Genomic DNA, 26,380 nt, shown 5'->3' with positions numbered 1-26,380 from the left:
GAAGTGGCACGTCTGCATGGAGTCGTGTGACTTGGATCCAAAGTAGTCTTCATTCTCTGCTTATTAAAACGCTAATATCGCGTTGGACCCAGGTCATAATTGTGCAACTGATCTATCTGTGCCCGTTTGGGGCATCGAAATACAAGAACCTGAGTACATTGAGGTCAGAATGAGTACTCCGATATAGCGGGGTGAAATACTAACAAAGGAGAAATAATAACCTCCATATTCTTCTATACAACGCATTTTATTCATAAGCTGAACAGCGCAAAATACCAACAAGTTTAAAAAATGATTATACATGTGTCTTACAATACACAAATACAGTTTGCATAGTGATTTATATTCTATAATGATTTTGAATCATATGAAACAAAGAAAACATTTCTTACGATCGAACAGATTTTAAAGCAAAAAAATTCGCGTTTCTAAATAAAACTTAACGTCTATCAATTAATATCTACGTATTCGACTCGAAATATCTATTTACAAAAAGAAAACAAAACGATCGTAACACAAGCACGGTGGGTGATTCCGTATTCCCTGAATTCGGTGCAATTTCCCAATCGTCCCAGTGAAAATACACCGATCTCTGTTTAACTTTCAGAAATGTTGATCAAAATCAATGTCTATCGTTTAAAGGACGCATTTCAAGCGTTGCATTGCGATACTTAGCACAGTACATTGAAATAATCGACTTCGATTTGACACTGATACACAGTGACGCCGAATTAAATCACGTTATTAACACATTTTTGAATGTAATAGATTTAAAAGAGAATAAACTTGTTAAGTCAAGCAGCTTAAGGCTATTACGATTCACAAATTGTGAACGATTCGTATATGTTATTTTAGCACATTCGGATTAAATTTGGCACGAGTATATTATGAATAATATTCATAGCAGTAAATATACACTATTTCAAAGACTTGAATTTGGCACTCTGATAGTTCGAGGGAAAATCTATTTGTTCCTAGATTTCTAATCTTTATAAATGTATAATATGCATTTATCGCATTAATAGGGCTAAATGATGGTTTGTAGAATTCACAGGGGGTGAATCCATCAAAATTGAGATTAATGACAAGAAGTCTAATTAATAAGGCAGTGAGTGTACGTAGTGACAAAAGCAATCGGAAATTACATGTTTCTTTTAATTACTTGGGAATAACTATTGTGCATAAAATTGTGACTGCTCAGGAAAAAATATAAATACATGCAATCTAGTAGAGGCTACTGTCGAAGCCACGGCCGGTCACTGGATAACCACGCAAGCGCCGTGGGGCAGATAAAACGGTTAAGTATTCAATCGTCAGTGGTCATTGAACATTAATTTACCGTAATAGATTAAAAGAAAATTGGACCTGCTGATCATTCGACCTGGCCGTTATTTAAAATGATATAAAGGAGGGGTATGGGGTCTGATGCAGAAACAGTAACCGATGTAGTAGACATTAAGCCCAAGTAAGTGTCGAGATTCATATTCCCCAACTTAATCATAAACTTTTTAATTTACAAAGTATTTTTTTCCTTATTCATTAAGCGTGAGATTCTTCGTCTTCGTGCGTTGTCGACAGTCTCGACGACCGGAAAGCGCGAATCGCTTTCAAAGGGTTGAGAATCTTCTTTTTCAACATGTTAACCCGCGATACGACGACGTGGTTGGTAGGATCGATATCCAACGTTTCTTTCGAGTCGAGTTCGCGAACTTTCAGGAAACCCTTATGTATGGCGTCGCCGATGAACATCGATTCTCCGGTTACGTTGTCCTTGAAAGTTCCGTTCAGTTGATCCAGTAGTCCGATATTCGCCGCTTCTCGGAACGAAACGCGTCGCTTTTGTAACCGATCGACGACAGCGCTTACCACGTAAGTCTTCTCGCTGTCCGGTTCGTAGTCCGGCCCGGGAGAAAGCGGCGTCTTCGGCTGTTCGTTTTCGTCTTGCTCGTCTGCCAATACCTTCATTTTCTCGATTGCCTCGGAAAGCGGTATCTCGTTGCCGGATTTCGGGTTTCGATAAGTAGTCAAAGCTTCGTCGACGACATTCTGCGCTGTTGCCTCAGATAACGTCAGCACTCGATTGGTGACCGGGTGTATCACGTGATGTATTTTATATTTCGACGCCGGTCGGGCGTGCAAGTGTTTGATCTTGATGATTCCGTACGATTTCGACGGTTCTTCAGTTTCGCTTTTCGTTTCGTAGGTAATGATGATTTTCTGTTCGCTCATCGCTTGAGGGATCGGGATTCGACGCCCAGTTTGGATATTCACGTATTGCCCATGAGCGGAGTCTATTATGCCGAGCGCTCGAGCGTCGTCTAACGAAATGGCTTCGTCGTTTCTCGGATCGATTACCGCCTCGACAAAGAACGTTTGCGTAACCTCTCCCTTCGACTAATTCAAAAAGAGAAGAAAAATAGGAAAGTTATTAATGATAATGATAGTAATTCGAATAGTTTAATTTCTATAGTTGGGTGAGGAGAGGCACTGAAGGTTAAATGTCTTGCCCGGGGACACTATGGTAATGTATGGGTTTCGAACCCACGGCCTGACTTCCCGCTAAATATTGTGAATGTTCACTTTATCATTGCCCATACAAATAGAAATGCGTACCTGTAAAACTTGTTCTGATTCAGCTAATTCCATTTCTTCACGTTCACCGAGCGAAATCATCTTCTCTTCACCCCAGTCTTGTTGCAGTGAAGCACTGTCTTCGGGCGCTCGAACTTGGATCTCTAGTCGCTGAGCGCCGCCGTCGAATCCGGCTTTTATGAATGAATGACGTTTCGTGATGGCGTGATCATCGCGATCTCTATCCGTCTGCGAGTCTGATCTACCCAGACGACGAGTCTCACGTCGGGAATCCGCACCTCCACCAGAGGCGTCGTCACCATCACCGGCCTCTCTTGTTCTCCATCTCTCCGTGACCGTACGAGTGTCACTCCATCCTCCATCACTTCTCCATTTCTCATCGTCACCACCCTCCTTCCTCTCATCAACACCACCATCACCACTATCATCACCAGTTCCTGTTTTCCATCGTTCTGTGACTGTGCGCGTATCACTCCAGCCTCTATCGGTTTTCCATTTTTCATCATCTCCCGCATCTTTGGCTACTAGGTCGTCCGGTCTGGAACCATCACCCTCTTCTGTCTTCCACGTTTCAGTGATCGTTCTACGATCACGCCAGCCACTATCACTGCGCCATCTATCATCGTCGACAACCTCACTCGGTACTTCGGATTGTTCTATTCCGTAGCGCGTTTCAGTTATCGTTTCCGAATATCCCTCTTTATCGCCATCATTGTCGTTGTCATCCAGGCCATACATTCTTTTCGTAGTCACGGTCGTCGTTGAGGAAGCAATATCGGCGTCAGTGCTACTTTCTCCGAAGCCACCATAGCGCCGTCTATCGGACTCTGTTATGTCTATCTCCCCACCAGAGGTGATTTTGTTTCCAAATCGTTCGGTTTTAACTATCACAGTTTGTTCAGTTTGGCTAACATCCGGCTTATTTCCGGTGATACCGTATATTTCCTGCGTGGTCCTTGTTGTAGCTCTACCAACCCTGTCTACATCAGGTTCATCACCTCCTGTTAACGAAACTTTAGTGGTTGTGACAATATTTCCAAATCTATCACGCTCCGGTCTATCAGTTTCAGGTTCTGAAAACTCCTCTTGCGTCTTTTCCTCGGTTACACTTTCTTCAGGTTCCCGACCCACACCATACATGGAATTCACAGTGCGGGTTGTGGTAGTCGTTGTTTGACCAAATCTATCCCTTTCATCTTCAGGTTGCATCTGGTCCCTTTCTTCGTCAGGAGCCTCAAAACCGTAAACAGTTCTCGAAGTTCTAGTGGTTGTGACAATATTTCCGAATCTATCAGTTTCAGGTTCGGTGGGCTGCTCTTGTGTAATTTCCTCAGTAACGGTTTCTTCAGGTCCCTGACCGACACCATACATTGAACTCACAGTGCGGGTTGTGGTAGTCGTCGTTTGACCAAATCTATCCCTTTCATCTTCAGGTTGCATCTGGTCCCTTTCTTCGTCAGGAGCCTCAAAACCGTAAACAGATCTCGAAGTTCTAGTGGTAGTGACAATATTTCCGAATCTATCAGTTTCAGGTTCGGTGGACTGTTCTTGTGTAATTTCCTCAGTAACGGTTTCTTCACTTCCCTGACCGATACCATACATAGAACTCACATCACGTGCTGTCCTTGTTGTTGTTTGGCCAAATCCATCTCTATCAGTTTCAGGTTTTTCCTGATCATCATTTTCAGGGGTCTGTTCTCCATAAATAGTTCTTGTGGTTCTGGTAGTTGTTATTACATTGCCAAATCTATCCCGTTCAATCTCGGGTTGATCCTTGCCAGTTTCTTCCTGGTGTTGATCACCATATACAGTTCTGGAAGTTGTGGTAGCGATTATATTACCAAAACGATCAGTTTCAGGTTCTGTTAGAACCTCGTGTATCTTTTCCCCAGTAACGGTTTCTCCAGGTTGCTGACCAATACCATACATGGAACTCACAGCGCGGGTTGTTCTAGTTGTGGTTTGGCCAAATCGATCTCTATCACTTTCAGGTTGTTTACGTCCATCATTTTCAAGAGTTTGCTCTCGACCATGGGTAGTTCTGGTTGTCGTAATTACATTTCCAAACCTGTCTCGTTCAGTTACAGGTTGCTCCTGGCCACCTTCAGGAGTTTCATAACCATAAACCGTTCTCGAAGTTCTAGTAGTGATTATGTTACCAAAGCTATCAGTTTCTGGTTCTGTGAGATCCCCGTGTGTTCCTTCAGCCAAAGTTTCCCCTGGTTCTTGACCAATACCATACATAGAATTCACAGTGCGGGTTGTCTTTGTTGTTGTTTGGCCAAATCGATCTCGTTCTGTTGTGGGTTTCTCCTGTTCATCATTTTCAGGCGTCTCTTCTCGGCTATAGATAGTTCTTGTAGTTCTGGTAGTTGTTATTACATTTCCAAATCTATCTCGTTCAATCTCAGGTTGGGTCCCATCCGTTTCTCCCTGGGATTCAACACCATAGTCAGTTCTGGAACTTGTAGTAGTTATTATATTACCGAACCTGTCAGTCCCTCCAGGTTCTGCTAGAACCTCTTGACTCTTTTCCTCAGTGACAGTTTCATCAGGTTCTCGACCGATGCCATACAATGAACTCACAGTACGGATTGTTCTGGTTGTCGTTTGGCCAAATCGATCTGAATCAGTTTTAGCTTGTCCCTGTTCATCATTTTCAGGGGTCTGTTCTCGGCCATGGGTAGTTCTTGTTGTCGTGATTACATTTCCAGATCTGTCCCGTTCAGTTACAGGTTGCGCCTGGTCACCTTCAGGTTCCTGACCGACACCATACATGGAACTCACAGTACGGGTTGTTCTCGTTGTCGACTGACCAAATCTACCTCCCTCAGTTTCAGTTTGTTCCTGTTCATCATTTTCAGGCGTCTTTTCTCGTCCATAGACAGTTCTGGTAGTGTGTGTAGTTGTTCTAACATTTCCAAATCTATCACGGTCAATCCTAGGTTGAGGCTTGTCGGTTTCATCTGGATTTGCAACAATTGTGGACGTAATGACGTTGCCGAATCTATCTGTTTCAGGTTCTGTAAATTCATTTCCCTCGGCAACACCTTCTTCAGGTTCCCGACCAATACCATACATGGAACTCACAGTGCGGGTTGTTCTAGTTGTTGTTTGGCCAAATCGATCTCTCTCAGTCTCGGATTCTTCTCGTTCATCGAGTTCAGGAGTTTGCTCTCGACCATGTGTAGTTTTGGTCGTCGTTATAACATTTCCAAATCTGTCCAGTTTGGTTACAGGTTGCTCTTGGTCTCCAACATCATCAGGAGTTTCAGAATCATAAACCGTTCTCGACGTTCTCGTACTAGTAATAACGTTACCGAATCTATCAGTTTCAGGTTCTGTAAGCTGTTTTTCTGTCCATTCCTTAGTAACGTTTTCGTCAGGTTCCCGACCAACGCCGTACATAGAACTCCCAGTACCAAACCGACCCCTCCCTGGTTCAAGTTGCAACTGGTCCCTTTCATCTTCAGGAATCTCAGCACCGAACACAGTTGTGGAAGTAGTAGTAGTAGTGATCATATTACCGAATCTATCAGTCTCAGGTTCTCTGAGCTGCTCTTGTGTGATTTCCCCAGGAATAGTTTCTCCAGGTCCCTGACCAATACCATACATCGAACTCACAGTACGGGTTGTTCTCGTTGTGGTTTGGCCGAATCGATCTACCTCAGTTTCTGGATGTGTCGGTTCATCATTGTCAGGAGCCCTTTCCCGTCCATAGATAGTTGTTCTTGATCTCGTTGTGTCATCCTCGGGTGCCTCGGGTGTCTCGATAACAATTCTACCGAATCTATCGGTTTCGGGTTCTGTGAATTCCTCTTGTGTAGTTTCGTTATCTACAGTTTCTTTTGGTTCCTTGGAAACTGCACTTATCCTTTCACCGAATTCGTCGGGAGAATTTTCTTTATCAGGTTCTAACTGCATAGTTTTAGTTGTGGTTATCACGTTTCCAAATTTAATTCGTACAGTTTCCGGTTTATCTTCGTTTTTATCATCATCGGGCGTTTGGACATCATAAAACGTTCTTGCAGTTGTGGTAGTCGTGACAATATTACCAAACCTGTCAGTTTCAGGTTCTGTAAGCTGCTCGTTTCTCTTCTCCTCGGTGACGGTGTCCTCAGGTTCCTGGTCGATACCGTACATGGAACTTACAGTGCGAGTTGTCATTGTTGTAGTTTGACCAAGTCTATTTCCTTCAGTTTCGGGTCCTTCATTTTCAGGAGTCTCATCTCGGCCATAGATAGTTTTACTCTTAGTATGAACGAGTCTGTCTGCTTCAGATCCTTGGTCATCTTGTGAAGCTTCGTCATTTTTAGAAATCTGTTCTCCCCCAATGGTAGTCCTTGCAGTTCTAATAGTTGTGATAACATTTCTAGACCCTTCTCGGCCATTGTCAGGTTGCCCATGGACTATATCTTCTTCAGGGACTCCTGCACCATAAATTGTTTTAGAAGTTATAGTAGTCGTAATAACATTGCCAAATCTATCGATTTGAGTTTCTGTCAGATCTCCTTGTGTCATTTCCTCAGTACCTGTTTCTTCAGGTTCTTGTCCATCAATACCGTACGCTGAATTAACGGTGCGGGTTGTTCTAGTCGTTAAGCCAGATGAGTCTGTCTCTCCAGAGAACTTTCCGTGATTAGAAACTGTTTCCAAAGATCTTGTTGTTGTAACAACGTTTCCAAATCTATCACGTTCAGTTCCTAATAAATGTTGGGGATCATCTTCATAGCCGTCAGGTGTTTCTTCTCGATCAGACAAGGTTCGGGAGGTTTGGGTCGTCGTAACCATATTTCCAAATCGATCTCGTTCGGTTACGGGTTGTTCGAGGTCTCTGTCGCTTGCAGGGATCACATCATCATAAACAGTTCGGGAAGTTCGAGTCGTTGTCAGAAGATTACCAAATCTATCGGTTTCTGGTCCTTTGAACTCCTCTTCTGTTCTTTCGTCATAAACCGCTCCTTCGGGTTCCTGACCGATACCATACACGGAACTCACAGTACGGGTTGTTCTCGTTGTCGTCTGACCAAATCTATCTCCCTGAGTTTCAGGTTGTTCCTGTTCTTCATTTCCAGGCATCTTTTCTCGTCCATATACAGTTCTTGTTTGTGTAGTTGTTATTACATTTTCAAATCTATCACGTTCAATCTCTGGTTGATTCTCTTCAATTTCTCCTGAAGTTCGAGCACCATAAGCCGTTTTGGAAGTCGTAATTGTCACCACATTGCCGAATCGATCAGTTTCAGATTCCGTGATATCTACTGGATCATCGTCTGCTGTCACACTCTCTTCAGGTTCTTGACCAATCCCATACATAGAACTGACAGTGCGAGCTGTTCTTGTTGTAGTTTGGCCAAACCTTTCTGGTTCATCTGAGCTCTTTTCTTTACCATATACTGCATCTGTAGCTTTCGCCTTAGTTACTACATTTCCAAACCTGTCTACTTCAGGTTGGTCCCATTCTTCTCTATCAGTTTCAGGACTGATTTCACGATCATAAATTGTTTTAGTCGTTCTTGTAGCTGTGATAACATTACCAAATCTATCAGCTTCAGGTTTTGCTAGAACATCTTGCGTCTTATCAGTAACGGTTTCATCGGGTTCCTGGCCAATGGAAGTCACTGTGCGGGTTGTTCTAGTTGTCGTTTGGCCAAACCTTCCTGGATCGTCTTGGCTATTCTCCTCACTGTAAACCGCTTCTGTAGTTCCAGTGGGGGCCACGTTTCCAAATCTGTCTATTTCAGTTTGACCTGGTTGTTCATCTTTTCTAGATGGGTGCGTATCGGTGGCAACATTACCAAATCTATCGGTTTCAGGTTCTGTTTTATCAAGTTCCTGACCGCCGCCGTACATAGAACCCACAGTACGGGTTGTTCTAGTTGTCGTTGGACCGAATTTATCTTTTTCAGTTTCAGATATTTCCTGTTGACGATCGTCGACGTCTTGATCTATGCCATAGGTTCTTAGTGTAGTTTGCGTAGTCGTGATAACATTACCAAATCTATCAGTTTCCGGTTCTGTGAATTCCACTTGTCTCTTCTCTTCAACCACAGTTTCTTCAGGTTCCTGACCTGGACCGTACGTGGAACCAAATGTTCTAGTTGTATCAGGTTTCCGGCCATACCCACCGGTATCTTCCCTCTCTTTTTCGGGACTCGTTTCACGGCCGTACACTGTGTCTGTAGTTCTAGTTGTCGTGATGATATTCCCAAATCTATCTCGTTCAGTTTCGGTTTGTTCCTGTCTTTCCCGCTCAGGCTCCTGTTCTTGATCGTCGCTTCGTAAGGTTCTGGTTCCTGGTTGCCCAAGATCGCTTCCTTTCCCTTCAAGTTCTTCAGTGTCATATGTAGTTTCAGATGTTGAGGTCGTTGTCGTGATAATTTGACCAAATCGATCAATATCCGTGGACAGATTTCCCCGATCAGATATTGTCTTCGTTGTTGTTGTCGTGATAACATTTCCAAATCTATCCCGTACAGTTTCAGGTTGCTCCCGGCCCTTTACATCTTCTTCAGGACTATTATCGTCATTATCATTTCTGGACATTTTTTGATTTGTGACAATATTGCCGAATCTATCAGTCTCAGGCTGTGCTTGTTGATCATTTTCGTCATTTTCAATGTACCCGTAACCATCGATTTTCCTAGTTGGTATAACATTTCCAAATCGATCGCGCTCAGGCACTTCCTGGTCCTTCCTTTCTCTTGCAGAAGTTCCATCACTATAAATTGCTTTTGATGTTGTAGTAGTCGTGATAATATTACCAAATCGATCGGTTTTAGGCTCTTCTAGATTCCCCAGTTTCATTTCACCCGTCGCATCATCTTTGGGCTCCTGGCTGATACCATGCATGGCGATTGGTTCTTGTGTAGATGTCGTTTGGCCAAATCCACCAGTTTCATCGGGATATATAACTCCACCGTACATCGTTTCAGTAGTTCTAGTTGTTACAACAAGATTTCCAAATTTGTCTCGTTCGTTTCCAGATTCTTCATCTGTCCCTTTGCCTTCCTCTCTTCCGTAGGTAGTCATTGAACGTTGAGTAGTTGTAATGATATTACCAAATCTATCAGTTTCAGGTTCTGTAAGTACGCTATATGTCTGCTCTGCCGTCACTCTTGGGTCTCTACCGTAGACTGTTTCTGTTGTTTTTGTGGTAGTGACTACATTACCAAATCTATCCCGGTCCTTAACATCTCCCTGTGGTCTTTCTCCGGGGCCCTGTCCTTCGTCGTACGGTATTGTGTCAGTTGATACCCTCTGGCCAAATCTATCGTTTTGGCTTCCACCATCAGGAACATAATCGCTGCCGTAGACTGTTTCTGTCGTTCTCGTGGAAGTAACTACATTACCAAATCTATCGAGGTCTCTGGTACCTCCCTGTCGTCTCTCATCGGTGTCCATAGCTTCCTGCCCTATGCCATAGGGTATTGCACCTGAGGTTGCCCTCTGGTCAAATTCGTCTGTTTGGCTTCCGCTGTCAGGAGCATCATCTCTGCCGTAGACTGTTTCTGTTTTTCTCGTGGTAGTGACTACATTACCAAATCTATCAAGTTCTTTGTTGTCTCCCTGTGGTCTTCCATCGATATCTCCGGGTCCCTCTCCCATGCCGTACGGTATTGTGTCAGTGGATGCCCTCTGGCCAAATCTATCGTTTTGGCTTCTGCTGTCAGGAGCATCGTCTCTACCGTAGACTGTTTCTGTCGTTCTCGTGGTAGTGACTACATTACCAAATCTATCCCGGTCCTTAACATCTCCCTGTGATCTTTCTCCGGGGCCTTGTCCAATGTCGTATGGTATTGTGTCAGTGGATACCCTCTTGCCAAATCCGTCGATTTGGTTTCCACCATCAGGAACTTCATCGCTGCCGTAGACTGTTTCTGTCGTTCTCGTGGTAGTGACTACATTACCAAATCTATCGAGGTCCCTGGTACCTCCCTGTTGTCTCTCATCGGTGTCCATAGCTTCCTGCCCTATGCCATACGGTATTGCACCTGAGGTTGCCCTCTGGTCAAATTCGTCTGTTTGGCTTCCGCTGTCAGGAGCATCATCTCTGCCGTAGACTGTTTCCGTTTTTCTCGTGGTAGTGACTACATTACCAAATCTATCAAGTTCTTTGTTATCTCCCTGTGGTCTTCCATCGATATCTCCGGGTTCCTCTCCCATGCCGTATGGTATTGTGTCAGTGGATGCCCTCTCGCCAAATCTATCGTTTTGGCTTCTGCTGTCAGGAGCATCGTCTCTACCGTAGTCTGTTTCCGTCGTTCTCGTGGTAGTGACTACATTACCAAATCTATCCCGGTTCTTAACATCTCCCTGTGGTCTTTCTCCGGGGCCCTGTCTTATGTCGTACGGTATTGTGTCAGTTGATAGCCTCTGGCCAAATCCGTCGATTTGGTTTCCACCATCAGGAACATCATCGCTGCCGTAGACTGTTTCTGTCGTTCTCGTGGTAGTGACTACATTACCAAATCTATCGAGGTCTCTGGTATCTCCCTGTTGTCTCTCATCGGTGTCCATAGCTTCCTGCCCTATGCCATAGGGTATTGCACCTGAGGTTGCCCTCTGGTCAAATTCGTCTGTTTGGCTTCCGCTGTCAGGAGCATCATCTCTGCCGTAGACTGTTTCCGTTTTTCTCGTGGTAGTGACTACATTACCAAATCTATCAAGTTCTTTGTTATCTCCCTGTGGTCTTTCATCGATATCTCCGGGTCCCTCTCTCATGCCGTACGGTATTGTGTCAGTGGATGCCCTCTGGCCAAATCTATCGTTTTGGCTTCTGCTGTCAGGAGCATCATCTCTAACGTAGTTTGTTTCCGTCGTTCTCGTGGTAGTAATTACATTACCAAATCTATCAAGTTCCCTGACATCTCCCTGTGATTGATCTTCGGTCTCTCCAGGGCCCTGTTCTATGCCATACTGTGATTTATCTGCAGTTACGCTCTGGCCAAATCTATCAGTTTGACCTCCACCATCAGGAGCACCATCTGTACCGTAGACTATTTCCGTCGGTGTTGTGGTAGTAACTATATTACTAAATCTATTGAGGTCTCTGGTATCTTCCTGTGGTCTTCCATCGATATCTCCAAGTCCCTGTCCTATGCCGTACGGTATTGTGTCAGTGGTTAAACTCTGACCAAATTTATCTGTATGGTTTCCACCATCAGGAGCATCACCTCTACCATAGATTGTTTCTGTCGTTCTCGTGGTAATGACTACATTACCAAATCTATCAAGGTCCTTACCATCTCCCTGTGGTCTTTCATTGATATCTGCAGGGCCCTCTCTCATGCCGTACGGTATTGTATCAGTGGTTGCCCTCTGGCCAAATTTGTCTGTTTGGCGTCCTACGTCAGGAGCGCCATCAGTACCGTAGATGGTTGTTGTCGTTATAGGGACTACATTTCCAAATCTATCAAGTTCAGTCTCCGTGTTTACTTCTCCAGCCTGACCTATGTCATACCCTTCTGTGGTCATTGACTGGATTACATTTCCAATATCTGCCCCATCTGCGCTACTTGTTGTTCGCGTGGTTCTGACCCGTATTCTATTACCAAATTCATCAGTTTCCCATTGGCTATTTTCATCGTCATCTGGACCTAATGTTTGTCCTGAAGAATCTCGATTAGGCTGTGAGTTGTCGACCGTTTGAATGACGTTCCCAAACTCGTCGGTTTTGTTTATTCGCGCTCCGTCAATTTGCCTTGAACGTGCGTCGCCCGTACCATCCCCAACGATAACTCGACCAGTAGGTGATCTTGTTATTTGATCAGCTTGATCTACTTCAGAACTCGTCGGATATCGATCAAACGCATCACGCCTGCCGTCGTCTGGAACTAATTCCATCTTCGTGACGAGAGTCGTCTGCCTAACTTCTTTACCCGCTCGATCACTTAGATCCGGACTATCCGCGCCGCTTATACTCTTAGTTTTTGTTGTCGTGACGATTTTATTTCCAAAACGATCGGTCGTCGTTAATTTTTCCTTTTCCTCGACGACTTTCCCGTCCGGAGACGCTGCACTTACGATATCGTCCTCACCAACGGGACCTACTTGCGTTGAAAGTGTCACCTCTTTCGTCACGACATTACCGAAACGATCTACCGATGGTGTTGTCCCGGCTTCCGACGAATCCAGCCGACCTTCTCCGTAAATCGTACGCGTAGTCGTAGTCGTTGAAACTTGTCTTCTGTCCGCTCCCCCATCATCAGTGCCGACAGATGACGTCTCTACAATTCTCTCTCTATCCACGCCATCTCCGTCGACTCTACTGCTGTACACCGACTGGGTTTTATAGACGATACCACCGTCTACCGATTGTGGCAGCGTCACACCTTCATCTCCGGACACTAATGATCGCGACGTCAAGATAGTCGTTATCGGTTCATCTTCGTTTATGTCATCCTTTAGGATACTGACTTGCCCATTTTCATTGCTATCCAGTTCACTGATTGGTATATTATCGTCGCCTTTCAGTAAAGCTGTAACCGATGAGTCGAATTCTACGCCGTCCGGAGCTTTTTTCTTTCCATCGTCGCTGTTGTCCTCATCACCACTCATAGTATACGTCTCCTTGCGCGTAGTTGTAGTCGTAGTTCTTAAGACTGTTCGTTTTTGGACCATCGGTTGACGTGTGTTGTCATCCACGTCCATATCCTCCTCGACTTCCACAGCGCCGTTCCTGCCATCGCCTTCTGTCGGAATCACTTCACTATTTTGGATCGATTTCGAATCGCTGATCGTGACAGAAACTGGTTCGTTCGGTATCATCTTTATTACAGCTATTTCCTTCACTATGCTATCATCAACCATGTCGTCTCCGACACCACCTTCTGAAGAACTGTCTCCATTGCGTACTGGCCGAGTTTCGGTTTTCTCCGAAGTCTCTGTCCATTTCTTCACCTGTAATATAAAGATATGTATGCGAATCGGGTACCTATCTATTATTGGGCTGGAGCTTCTTCCATAGTAATATAGTTCGATTAAAATCGGAAAAATAACTAGACATCTTCTAAGCTATTACATTACAATTGAAAGAATTAAAATCTGCATCTAAATTGCATTTCACCATTAAGATACATATCGTGATCTCCCACTAGAAAACATCGAACAGTTTCATCTCATTCTTGCCAACTACATTCGGTTATCTGTTTACCTTCTTGTGGTCACCTTTCTTGCTTTTACTTGGCAGTTTATCTTCATCGCTGTCGGTTGTTCCCGATTCGTCCACCGTCCTCGGTTTCTTCTTCGCTATGACGTGTGTTTCATTCTCTTCCGGTAATTCTTCACCGTCGACGATCACCGACCTTGTAACAACCCTCACTCCAGGGCTCACAGCGCCACCTATCGCGTCTACGGGAATGTAAGTTATCTCCTCAACCCGTTCTATCTCCTTCGTTACGTAGGTCACTTCTAATCTCCTGAAATTCATTTTAAATCGATTTTATTGTGGTATATTTGACTGTTGGTGTAACTCATGAATTATGGGAGGGATAAGCTATAAAAGTAAGAACCACGGCCATAACATGAACCTGGTAAAATCCTCCCTCACATGTGGTTGCATAAACAACACGATAGGGTTTTTTTTGCAAATCCACTTCCCCTTGTACATGTCTGGGAGCGTAGAGACCACAATCTTGGTACACCTTTCTATGCGGGAGTGTAGAAGCCACAGTAAGTTCTCAGCAAAACCCTACTCTCACAACTGTGTGGGCGTAGGGGAGCGCAGTTCATGGTGATTGTCTAGTTTTTCTTTTAGTTTAGTTTAGATTATTTGCTCAACAAAAATACATTTGCTTAGAGCACAGAAATAATAGTAGAAGTTGTAATTGTATACCTTTTATATCGCTGTTGGCTTTGTTTATATTCGTCGGCGTACAGTCGTTTTTCGCCGTGTAAAAGCGGAATCAGCTGGTCTCCATTCACCTTAATCTTCTCCGGGTTCAATGGTATCTTTGACTCATTATCCTAAACAGAAACGAGTCGGACATGAAAATAAGCATTATCTCGTGAGTTCCAATGGTTCATAATTGAATTTTGAACGGAGATAAGTTTCCATTTGGTAATTCTTACATTTGCTGCTGATGCTAGCTTCTTCAGTTGTCGAAAATGATCAGTTATTTCTTTACCGGTCTTTCCTATGAAATATCGTTGAACAAATTATAGATTGATTAATTCGATGTTTGGTGTTTGTCGCCATAGCGCGGAATCATAATATCAATTCTGAATTACCTTTTCCGGCCTTCGACAAAAGTTTCTTCCATTGCTTCACCTCCGTTTGAAGTTTCTTCGTTTCGACGTCTTTCCAATGGCGGCTTATCAAAGTGCTTACCATGTCGAAAACAGTTTCCACTTCCTTCTTTTCCTTCTTATCAAGTTCCTTCATCCTGGTACCCTTGATTATGCAACAAAAAGTATCATCTATATCGGATTTCTATAGAAACTTTAATATTTTCTCAATGAGAATTAATTCCATAGTTGAAACGTTCGGATCCCACAATTGTGGACAGCTACTTACGAACATTGTCTGCCACGATTGAAGAAGTATTTGAAAATAAACCACCATTGTTTTGTGTATCACAGACGTGCTTTCAGTAAACCGGGCCCTCAATTTATCTTCAATTCTGAAATTGCAAGTATACATTACATTTAGAAAATAAAACAATAGGTGTTTTTTATTTTGGTCAGTCAGTCTCCCATCTTCGTTCTTTAGTACGTTCACAAGTACACAGATGATCTATGTGATCATTTTTGAGGTTCCGATTTCGACTCCCAAAAAATGGATACCCAGTTTGTAGGATATTTACGTACGTTTTTACTTTGAGTGCCGCTTCTTCGGTAGGTCCCGGGATCATCACCAGCAAGGAAGGAACGCTGTAGACTTTTTCCGACGAAATCGTTCGTGCCCGCACCTGATCCATTCGAAATTTAAAATAAAAACTAATTGATTACACGTTCTGTAAAAAGGTATATATAAAGAATTATGCGGAACATATATTTCCACGCAACCGCTGAAAAAGATATCACCAAGATGCCCATGCTACTACAGCTATACCAGTTGTATGTGCAAAAATGGATTTATGCAAATAAATTCGGCAGAAAATAACTAAATATCGATTACGGTTGGATACTAAACACAATATCAAACGCAAAGCAAAAAACAAATGTCAAACATTTAAATGAGCATCATCCAACCTTATAATCAAGTGTTATTCGTAAAAACCTAGCCCATATACACAAGCATCATGCAAACTGATAAAAGTGTTATTCGTGAAGATTTATTCTATGGGTATATATATGTGAATCCCATCTTATAAGGACTGTTCATTCGTGCTTCATTTGTACAAGTCTTGGACTTAGTGCTCTGGAAAAAGTCGAAGAACACCAGAGATAATGGTTTCCTTTGTTTCAAAGCCATCTCTAACTACCCTAGTTGGGTATGTTAAAACTCTGAAGCTCAATGATTAAGATAAGCCAACGGTCAAAAGCGGATTTTTAAAATTCATGCATTGTGAATGATAATATGTGCGACTCTTGTTGTTTTAAAACCGATTGTTAAAAAATGTTATGAAAGCAAACAAACAAACAAACATCATTAAACACCCGTGTTTTATTTGTACCTTCGATTTTTTCTCTGGAATTTGTTGAACCTATCATATAGACAATAAAAAAACAAATGATCGTATTTGCTTCGTATTCTATACATTTCAGCAACAATTTTACAATTCAAGACCAAAGCAAGTGGCGTTTGAATTGTAAGGCACATTTTCTCAAATTGGTTTCACCTCGCCATCCCGTCCCTATTCCCCATAAATATCATCTTTTATCCTCTTTTACTTGCCTTCCATTGAACGGGATCGTGATTATCCAAAAGTGTCATCGCTTCTCCTTCCTTTAGTTTCACCTAGATCAAACCATAAAATTAGATTCGGATTACTTTAATTCATCAAAACTGAAACATATGTCGCAATCATTTCAATATTAGCACATTTACAAAGAAATAGACTTAACACATATTTTCTCCTAAATAAGATTATATGTGAAGATACTATAGACAGAAATGTATAGCTCTAGTTTCTAATCTATTTAAGAGTTGATTTAAAATTTCAAAGCGTCACAGCTGGGTACGTGCGATTCGATTTAAACCTACGTAATCCCATTAAGCAAAAATTATCAATTAACTAGGATTAACTAATTAGCTGGAATTCGGCTAATTTGAATTTGTATTGGTATCGTAGACATAAAATGTAAATTTCGCAAGCCAGTCGCAGCTGGGTGTATGTTACATTATTCGATATATGCAAATTAGGTAAACACGAAATGCCAGAGGTCTCGCATGTGATATCATTGTTTATTTGCCAACCAGCCCTTGAGAGACTTGCTGTACATAACAACAAAAGATGATCAGCGGATTGACAAACTTCAAGGGTTCGACATGTCAATCATTGTGTTCGCCCACCAATATTCCGTCGAGAAATCACATGGATGCAAGAGCTCTATCTACACCTACACACGGCATGCTTGAAATGATGGGTACATGCTCTACAAAATGGATATCTTAAACCAGCACCTAATTTCTATCCAAATAAATCAAAACGACAATAACAAACCACGGGAAGATGTTGTGCATATGAATGTACATGAAATTCCCGCTGGACGCACGTCCAACTCAAATGAAAGAAATGTCCTCATTGATATACCCTTCCGCAAACAATATTCATTTCGGAAGGATTCAACTCTCCAGCAAGGATACGTTCTGGCCAACACACGATAATAACAAACAATATATTAATCATCAAGTGGTTTTTCACATACAACTTCACCACGATTAGTTACATGAAATTGAGAGCCATTATGATTAGGGGTATACAGTGTTACTGGAAAACCGAGCGTCTAAACATGCATGCATTAAATACCTTTTCGGGTGTGCCGGATTTTCTATCTTTGACTGTATAGCGATTCTGAACACGTAACAAGCAATTTTAAGAATTCATTTTGATCTCATTGGAATATGTTTTAATCTGATGAATTTCAATCTCGTAAAATTGATGTTGAATCCAAGTACTACTCAAAGTAGCAAAACACAGAAGAAAAGTTGTTTTTTTAGATGAGTATCATGCTTACATGTTTAGTCCGAAGCGAACAGATCATGTGGACACGAAAAGGCTTTTTCAGTGGTTCGTTACGTTTCTCGAGACACGGAAGAGTGGCCGCTTGAGCGTAAAGTTTACTGAGCTTCGGTAGGATATCGTTCCTAACTTCTGAAGCATTCTAAAAATCGAGAGAAGACGTTTTGATGAAATTCATATTTCCATAACCTTTCTCGTCACGAGGACATACTAGACTTACAGAAATTTCTCGAGTTATTGAATCTACGCCTTTTGAAGACAAATCGTCTTTGTAAAGTTCTAAAGTTTCTTTGAGTTTCTTCGTGCTTTCTTCAACGCGCAATTCGATTTCGCGCAGTTCCTCTTGAAACTGAAAAGAAATTCGATATTTCAGGGGTGAAGATTCTGTACCTGGAAATCTCTCAGCCACGCCTGCTGGATTTCGGCGCCAATCTCAACATTAAAAACGCTGATACATTATATGATAACACGTGGTATATATGCAAAACACATACGGTTTTTACAAGTATCATTTTGTATTTTGCAATATGTTCAGAGACACTTACCGTTCTCCATTTAGTGGCGGCTCTGAAGTGTATATCGAGACAGTGAATGAGACGGGTTGCCCAGGGATGATCAGCCTTCAGTTTTAAAGCCCCTTTCTGCGCGAGAAAATGCATTCTTATAATAGACAACGTTTTATTACAAAATTCACTGAAATTGATAACCTCTCAGACTGTACATATTATTTGATTATTGTATATATATTTTCTATGAAAATCTTAACTATCTTTTATACCTCTGATGCTCGATAAATGAATGTGCAAATAGAGATGCATAAGGAATCACTCAAGGACGTAATATCGGTGATATAGGGTTAAACCGTAAATGTCGGAAAAACGTTGGATTGCCATCTGAAGCTTTTTATTTATTTCTGTCCGTTTCCTTGCCGGCCGGTTCTTAGTTGAGAAAGAAACTTATCGCGCGGGCGGATTAGTTTAAGAAAATTGGATCAGTGCAAATTAGGCCCATCACACCGCGTGTTGATCGCAATAGGATACTGCGTACGATTCTATATAGGTATCAAATATGTGGAATACGATATCTAACAACGATGATTCAGAATTGGGTCTCGTGTCAGCTTGTTGCTTAAACTGATGACGATAGAAATCCCTGGGAAAAATTCATTATGCAAATCATGGCGATAACAGATCGCACGAGCATAATAATAACGAAGCGGGGACTGGGTTCGATATAAACAGATATGTGATATCACTCACGTCTGCGAATATATATGACAAATTCAAAAACATTTTTCATCGTCGTATTCCGACGACGAACGAACCTTGTATTGCGTAAGCTTGCCGAGGTCGACTCTGTCCGCGAAAACCAGACCAGTCACCAATTCATCAGCAACAGCCTGTTAGAAAACGAAGTGAATTATCATTAGCCTTCATTAGTGTGTATTGTTACACCCAATCTCTCTAACTCTAACTCGTATCGGTCATCGGTTCCTGTGGAGTAGCATCCAAGCAACTACTAAGTGCTCAGGAGTTTTATGTATAAGCCTTAGGATAGAAGGGAAGAGATCGACTGAATGGTTCTTGAATAGGTTTTCCTTTTATTCTCGTGGCATATATGACACAGGAGAGAAAATACCAAATCCTCGACACTGGCATCTGGATTGATTAGGACATGTTAACGCCCAATATAGACTCAGGAATTGTTAACTTATTTACCCCGGGTAACATTTGGAATGTATTGTTTTAATAATGTTTTCCGCTATGACTGTATTTAATCCTGACAGTTGACTTAAAATATTCCAACCCTGGAAGTCGATAGTTTGTTGTTCAACAATTTAGCACCGTGTTGTTATACACCATTTTAAATGTTATATATGTATATATATATCAAAATACCATGATTACGAAACACGGCAAAATGATTTTCTTACCGTACAAAACTTTAGAAGGGTTATCTCGTCGGCGACTTCCATCATTTACGTATGTTCCATCTGAATAGAAAAGATCACATTCTAAACAAAACTAGCCTAGAAAATTTTAAAATCTTACGGTTCGATTGAAAGAAAATACTTGTCAAATATATGACCAAAACTTGACCAAGAAGTTCGAATACGGAGGGGTTGATTAATTGAATGTCGTTTCTATGGTTGTATATATATATATATAGGAATTCAGGGTTTTTTAATAGACGGGCTGTTTTTAGGCACGAACTTTCTGGCTGCGTAATTGATTTTAGAACAATGTCGTCACAACGTACAGCGATTTATAGTGAATCGAGTCAAGTATCCTCGCGCTGTTATATAATGACTGTTTCGCTGTGTATAATTATTATACGTGGAGTGTGTGGAAATTTATCATGCTCATAACTGAGTGTTCTATGCGCGCGTATATATTTCGGGATGTCAAGTACCCTTCGAGGGCTGCATGGGCCTTTGCAGTGCCAAATTGATTTTTCCTTTCATTATTGGAATGCACACGTACTAACAAACCTCTATTTTTGTGCCCGATGATTAGGTGTTAAATGTCTGAAATCTAGACAGGGGGTTGACGAGTGTGTCTGAAATCGATCCCTGATTGGACTCCTCGTGCGAATAATACATACATTAAGCTCTGTTGACCAATCAGAGCTATGTTTAGGCTACTACGCCAGGGTGTTGCCTAGGACAAATTTGACCTTCAGGTCGAAGTTCGGTTTTTGTAGCTGTCGACTACAGTGGCAGGAGCTAATAAACGAACGCACAATACGTGGTTTGGTCGTTATGCATTTCACAAAGTGTCGGCCATCTTGGAAATAAGTCCGAACTGCAGCGACCGTGCTCAATCCCGTGGTCGACCATTTCCGGACCATTGTCATGGCTAACTGACATCCGGTTTCACTTTCGAAAATAGTCGACAAACTTCTAAGACCGAAGATCGAGGTCCCTATGTAAAGGAACCACCTGGCAGTTGTTAGACTTTGCAAAACCACCACACGTTTACACAACCGGTTAACTCTTCAACGTAACCAAATTCACGAACTAACGTGCACTGGCTTAACGTCGTCACAAAAAAAAACTAATCATAATTTCTATCACGCACGTATATGCAATCGACTTATATTCAATTAAAAGGAGGTGATTTCAGTACGTGTCAAACGAGAACAGTCGTGTAAACAAATTAACGCGGTCCCGAACGAACGGCATTCTTCGCCTTTACACACAAAACCGCGATCGACGACGTGTCTGATTTTTGAGAGCGTTTTTTCCAACGTACACATATATGAAAAGGTAAAATATCCCCCGTCGTTTTGTTGATAATAGCCCGAAAGTATTTGCCAGACGGCAGTATAAATTTCGTCCAAACACACTTGACGCGCATTCTATGATTTTTCAACCTTGCTATTGGGGAACTCAATATCGTTAGAACGATATGAAATTGTTATTGAATTACCGAAATTGAAAGCGAGAGCGATTTCTACGCTATTTGATTTTCGAATATATTTCGTTCGAACACAAATAAAAATAAAACACTATTATTTATCACCTTTTGATCTTATGCAAACGGAACTAATCGACGGAGCAATTACTGGTATTTAGCACCGATTCAAATTGTTCAAGCTTTCAGAGAGCGAAAGGTGAAGTTGAACTAGAAACCAAATTATACTGTTAGTTCGATTAGACCTACTGCGTCTTAAAACTTCGAAAGAAAGTCAACGACCTTTAACTTAATATCGACAGCAATGGGAACGAAATTTCTCAGATATGATTTTCAAATTCTCCATATTCATTTCCAGCTGAAAAATTACATTTAATCAGTCAGTGGTAGTAGTTTTCATTTCTGTTTGAATTAGCTGCTTTCATTCTTTAAAATTGGAAACTTGTATAAGCAACATTTTACGTAATGCATCACGTTCTACTCCTACCGCGAGAACAAGCTTCGAAAGACTGCCCTCTGACGCGGAGTCCTACCATCCCCTCATCACGTAAGCATCGCCAAAACCATGGGAGAATCATCACAAAACACATACGTAGGCTACATGCACTTTAACAAAACCCCATTCCCACGAAATTATTGGATTAGCCAATCGGGTACAAGAGCAACTTGGCTTCCTTTCTAAATCAATAAATTCATCGTAATGTTATGTACATATTTTGTTTGCCATGTCGTCTGAAATGTTCATCCAGCTCATCATTACCAAGCTGGTGTTTCTGCAGATGCGGAATTTGTAAACTGATGGCTTCATCACTTATGATTTTTTGAAATATATTGATTTTTATAGATGAATAAGCTACATTTCTAACATTTCGTAGTCCAGCCCCGCACATGAGCCGAATGTTCACAATAATAACAAGGCCAAGAATCGAAATGAAACCTTAAAAACGCTGCCGATCCAAAGTCGGAACGTAAAGGTGAACAAGAAGCCCGGCACTTATAAAAGCGAATCAGAACAGGTTGGTATAGGTTAACTGGGTCGGTCCGAAGGTCCCCGCCGTAAATTCTTAAAAACAGATATTTGTGTATACAAAACGGTCGTATTTATAAAAGAATCATAATACAGACAGATAACGATGATACATTGTTTCATTCATAATACAAGTATAGTTTAAAACGGAAAATAGGAATAAATGCTCTGAAATTCGTAATTTGTACTAGAACAAGGACCGTAATTACTCAAAATATAGACCAAGGGTATATAACAACAATCAGTAATGTATGAGAACTTTGTTTAATTAGTTAATTATGGATGTTGATAATTAGTTTATGACGTCCTCACCAAGTTATAGTTGACAGTTGAACAATGCTCGACTAGTAGGTTTTCGCAAAATGGTTGTTCTAATAGATGGATACTTTTAACTAATTACAGTCTCTAATTAGGATCGTTAGATCCTTTTTTCCGATAACTAAAAGACTAAAACGTTTTCGAATCGAGCATATGTGTCGCGGGGTTCGAATCTCGGCGAAAGGTTTGCTACTGGTTCGGCACATATCGAAGTGTACGAAGGAGCCCACTTTTGACCCGTGGAATGAATGGTTACAACCGGTAGTACAAGGCTATAGATCAACCCCCTGACAAGGGCAAGGACACAGTATATTGTGTATGAATTAGCCTGACGTTTTATATAGATCAGTGACATGAACTGTTTTCGTTTCAGTGAAATGACAGTCTTTTTCGTAACGGTGCGAGGAATGTTAATTATTTCAAAATCAACAGCGATGTCGTTCAAAAAAATTCTTATCAACCAAAATCTATGTACGAATTCTCAATATGAACTGTATATACACGATATGTGATATATGCGTTATTAAATTCGACTTAATGCGTATTTTTTGTCGTAAATTTCGACAGCAGAATGACATACGAAGCCCCGGTTATTTATGTTGACAAACCAGTGCACTACCGTTAAATAATTCATTAGGTCAAACCGTAATTTACAAGCGGAAGAACAACAGAAATCGTCGATATCACGACGCCTATAAGCGCTGTCGAACACGATTAGGAAAAATTACAATCATTTCTCGAATTTACACAGTTATTATTTTTTTAAACGCAACGGTTATTGCGCAATACGCGACAGATTTTATGAGGTTGTTTTTCGGGGTTAAATTGTGCACTCACGTGGCCCACCACGCATCGACCGATCGGTGCACGACACCCCGAAGAGGAAACAGGCCCTGAGTAAACACAATTGACAAAAAAACAACGAAACATATAAAACGCTACATGAATAGGGCAGCTATTGATAATGCAATCAGAATTATTATACAAAAATTGTTCATAATTGAATGCGTTAAAAAAGTGATTGCAAACTATTTGCTGTTTCGGTGAATGGAACCACCGTCTCTAATTTACGGTAATTTTCGGATGTCTTTGTGTTCGTGACGTCATCGGTCGTTAGATTGCCTCATTATTATCATCAAACGGTTGAACGCCTGTTATCAGTGATTTCAATTAATTGTTCTTCAGTCTTTATTCTGTTTTTTTTGTTGCAAAAAAATTTTCATTAGTTAAATGATGTCAGAAAGGTCCACAGGAATCAAAGGACCTTACCATTCGGATTGGGTATTTCACAGTAAATGCATACCGATGCATAAAAGGCCCAATACTTGTAGATAGGGATTCTACAGTAAACAAGGTGTTACCATATTGACTATGATTGCCTGAGGCTCGAACCCGGGACGCCCAACATCGTTAGACGACCACTTCATTTTTTTCATTCATAAAACCTTCGTACTTACGCGAGGCGTGATATCACAGATTATCGATGACACTATCGTACACACATACGCAAAGCAGAAAAGCTAAATACGTTTAATCCGAAAATGATCTATCGCTAAGGAAGAAGTCGCCATAGGATATAGGGCTTGTTTATGATGATAACGCTATCGATGTGACACAGCGTTGTGGCACAGGATGTCGTCGTTGTGAGCTCGGATTTCTATCACTAACGCACATTCAACGCGTGCTTATATATAAACGTACGTTATATTTTTATGTATGCTTAAGCGCCAGATGTTTTTTTTCGTACACCGTATATGAAGAGAAGAGACGGGAGAGGAATGGAGTAAGAGAGGGTCGCGAAGAGAGGGATGGGGGTAGGGGAGGAAGAGAGAGCAAGGAGGAGATGAGGTGTTGAGGGAGTGAAGAAGGGAAGCGTGGCGGTGAAATGGAAGAGAAGGAAAAAGCTCAAACAAGCCGACGTTCCGACGTTAGTACTATACAGGTCACACTGATGTCGGCCAAAGGGTCTATATCAGTCTTTTCTCTGAGTATTTTCTCTTGTGATAAACATGAGATACGAATGTATGTCAATTATTTTTAATCAATAATTTGCATTATATACATAGGCCTATTCCTTTATCATCAATGGGAGCATTGCATCCGGAGTTTAGGTTTCCGCAGTACAAAGCCAACTTTCATGAATTTTCTGAATGATTTCTGCGAAATAGCCTTCGTATCTTGTACGTGATGTCTGTCACAATGCTGCTGACAAGTTGCAAGGACGAAAAGTTCCATAGATAACATAGTCGAATCTATCGGAAAATGTTCATCTTAATTTCAATTTCAAGCATCAAGACTATAGGAATTTTTTTCAACATCACGTATATATGCAAGTTGGCCGATAATATAACGGAAATAAGGACACCTCATACGGAGCATATCGCTTTTTTCGAGGATCATTCAGTTGAAATTGAAGTGGTCGTTGACTAGGTTTTTATCGAGAAACTGTAAATTTCACACACACCCACAATGTACACATGATTCTAGTTGATAACGCAACTCACGCCTTCAAAAGTCACCCCCCGAATAAACTTTCTAATTTTGCGCGTTTCAATTGCCAATCGAATTGAGAAAAAAACGGAATTTACGATAGATTTTGGACGCATTTCGAGCCGTAAACAATGCGCGAGTGGTTTGCAAATATCTAGTATACACTACACACGGGTTCTTCAACGTTCTAGGGACCTGTTTATTATCAGACTCGGTTTCATAAATACTAATATAACTGCGCTTGTTTGTAATGAAATGATAAGTCGTTCCGTGAGACGAGACCCCGATTTCTCGGTCTAAAATCTAAAGGCATCGATTGTAGAAATTATTTTTGAAAAATCATCGTCAGTTGTTAAGATAAGATCCAGTCTATAAACTGCACTACCCCCTAATTGCTTCAAATTCGTTTCCCTCAATTCTCATTAATATGTCGTTTCATTTTCCCCAAATTTGTTTTTTGAAATTTTCAGGTCATCGACTGATCAACGAAGGCTTTTTCCAGTCGAGCTTTTGAATGAAAACTATTTTTCAAAAATATTGCATATACTTATAACCCCACAACGATAAAGATAATCTACTTACAAAACGAAAGGCTCGAAACCATTCAAGGTGAATTGTCTCTAATATAGTCCCCGACTCGGAAGCGCCTGGGCAATGCGAGGCATCAAACACCAATCAGCTATTAACACTGCCAAACCGCACACGAAACTATAACACGAGCTAGCGATCACATGGGTTATACAATATTGTTTTTCCGTCGTCGCCAAAAAGCACGACAACTCTCTCTAAATACAAACTAATAGAGCAGTCATTATCCTAACTATCTATGTAGCGCATAGACACGCACGGAGTGGCGATAGAGTCGGACGAGATGGAGGGAACTAGACCATCTAACATTACATATTATATGCCGCAATAGATCAATCGTCTATGCAGAAAAATTGACACCAAATGGCATTATTTGATAACGAATACGTAATTCTTGCCTAATGCTTCGTTTGCTAGATAATTAATGTTAATAGCGGGCTGATACATAGAGAAACATAGTATCATCATTCGGATGATCGCTGATTTCATCATCAAAATCTACGTATGTTCCCAGATGCTACCGACGAATGTAACTAGTGACTGATTGTACGTATACCCGTGTCGCGTTTCATCGGAATGCGACGGTTGTCATCGGCCCTTATTCTCTCCGCGCACGTTTCAAGAACCCGATCATGGACGCCACAAAACGACCAAGAATTCTCGTAATAATAGACTACGTAACTCACGTCGACAATAGACCGTATCAATCAGATGTGAGTTGGTATTTTTAGAATTTTCGAAACCGGGTCAAAAAGAATCGGTGTCACCTAGATATGTACACTTTTTGATGAGCTATAGCGTGTGATTCAGAGCCGCAAATA

At 41.4% G+C, this 26,380-nt stretch overlaps 2 protein-coding genes across 2 annotated transcripts; both read right to left on the bottom strand.

The window, feature by feature from the left end:
- Window positions 1-271: 271 nt before the first annotated feature.
- On the bottom strand, window positions 272-16,248 carry LOC141910559 (uncharacterized). The gene is made up of 9 exons (XM_074801251.1): window positions 16,212-16,248; window positions 15,403-15,503; window positions 15,110-15,215; window positions 14,824-14,986; window positions 14,665-14,729; window positions 14,429-14,559; window positions 13,748-14,012; window positions 2,614-13,494; window positions 272-2,394 (listed from the first exon to the last, which is right to left on the bottom strand). The coding sequence occupies exons 2-9, from the start codon at window positions 15,444-15,446 to the stop codon at window positions 1,540-1,542; spliced, it is 12,510 nt and encodes a 4,169-aa protein (XP_074657352.1). The 5' UTR covers window positions 15,447-15,503; window positions 16,212-16,248; the 3' UTR covers window positions 272-1,539.
- Window positions 15,698-24,116, bottom strand: LOC141910558 (uncharacterized). Its single transcript, XM_074801250.1, has 9 exons — window positions 23,939-24,116; window positions 19,654-19,713; window positions 19,045-19,119; window positions 18,266-18,361; window positions 17,941-18,069; window positions 17,716-17,862; window positions 16,433-16,495; window positions 16,212-16,241; window positions 15,698-15,721 (listed from the first exon to the last, which is right to left on the bottom strand). The coding sequence occupies exons 2-9, from the start codon at window positions 19,696-19,698 to the stop codon at window positions 15,698-15,700; spliced, it is 609 nt and encodes a 202-aa protein (XP_074657351.1). The 5' UTR covers window positions 19,699-19,713; window positions 23,939-24,116.
- Window positions 24,117-26,380: the final 2,264 nt, after the last annotated feature.

The sequence above is a fragment of the Tubulanus polymorphus genome, chromosome 9 (assembly GCF_964204645.1).
Source record: "Tubulanus polymorphus chromosome 9, tnTubPoly1.2, whole genome shotgun sequence".
NCBI lineage: Eukaryota > Metazoa > Nemertea > Palaeonemertea > Tubulaniformes > Tubulanidae > Tubulanus > Tubulanus polymorphus.
The sequence above is the reverse complement of the archived record's forward strand: the minus strand, read 5'-3'. Positions and strand labels throughout refer to the sequence as shown.

Bases quoted from the DNA above. Each gene is read 5' to 3' on its own strand.
- LOC141910559 (XM_074801251.1), bottom strand. From the start codon at position 15,446: ATGATCCCGGGACCTACCGAAGAAGCGGCACTCAAAGTAAAAAC. The intron at 15,216-15,402 runs GTACGTAAATAT...TTGCAATTTCAG, and splicing joins GCGGCACTCAAAGTAAAAAC to AATTGAAGATAAATTGAGGG. The intron at 14,560-14,664 runs GTAAGAATTACC...GTTTCTGTTTAG, and splicing joins AGCTAGCATCAGCAGCAAAT to GATAATGAGTCAAAGATACC.
- LOC141910558 (XM_074801250.1), bottom strand. From the start codon at position 19,698: ATGATGGAAGTCGCCGACGAGATAACCCTTCTAAAGTTTTGTACG. The intron at 16,496-17,715 runs GTAAGCATGATA...GGTTTGATCTAG, and splicing joins GTTCGCTTCGGACTAAACAT to GTGAAACTAAAGGAAGGAGA. The intron at 16,242-16,432 runs GCAAGTAAAAGA...TCTATATGATAG, and splicing joins ACGATCCCGTTCAATGGAAG to GTTCAACAAATTCCAGAGAA.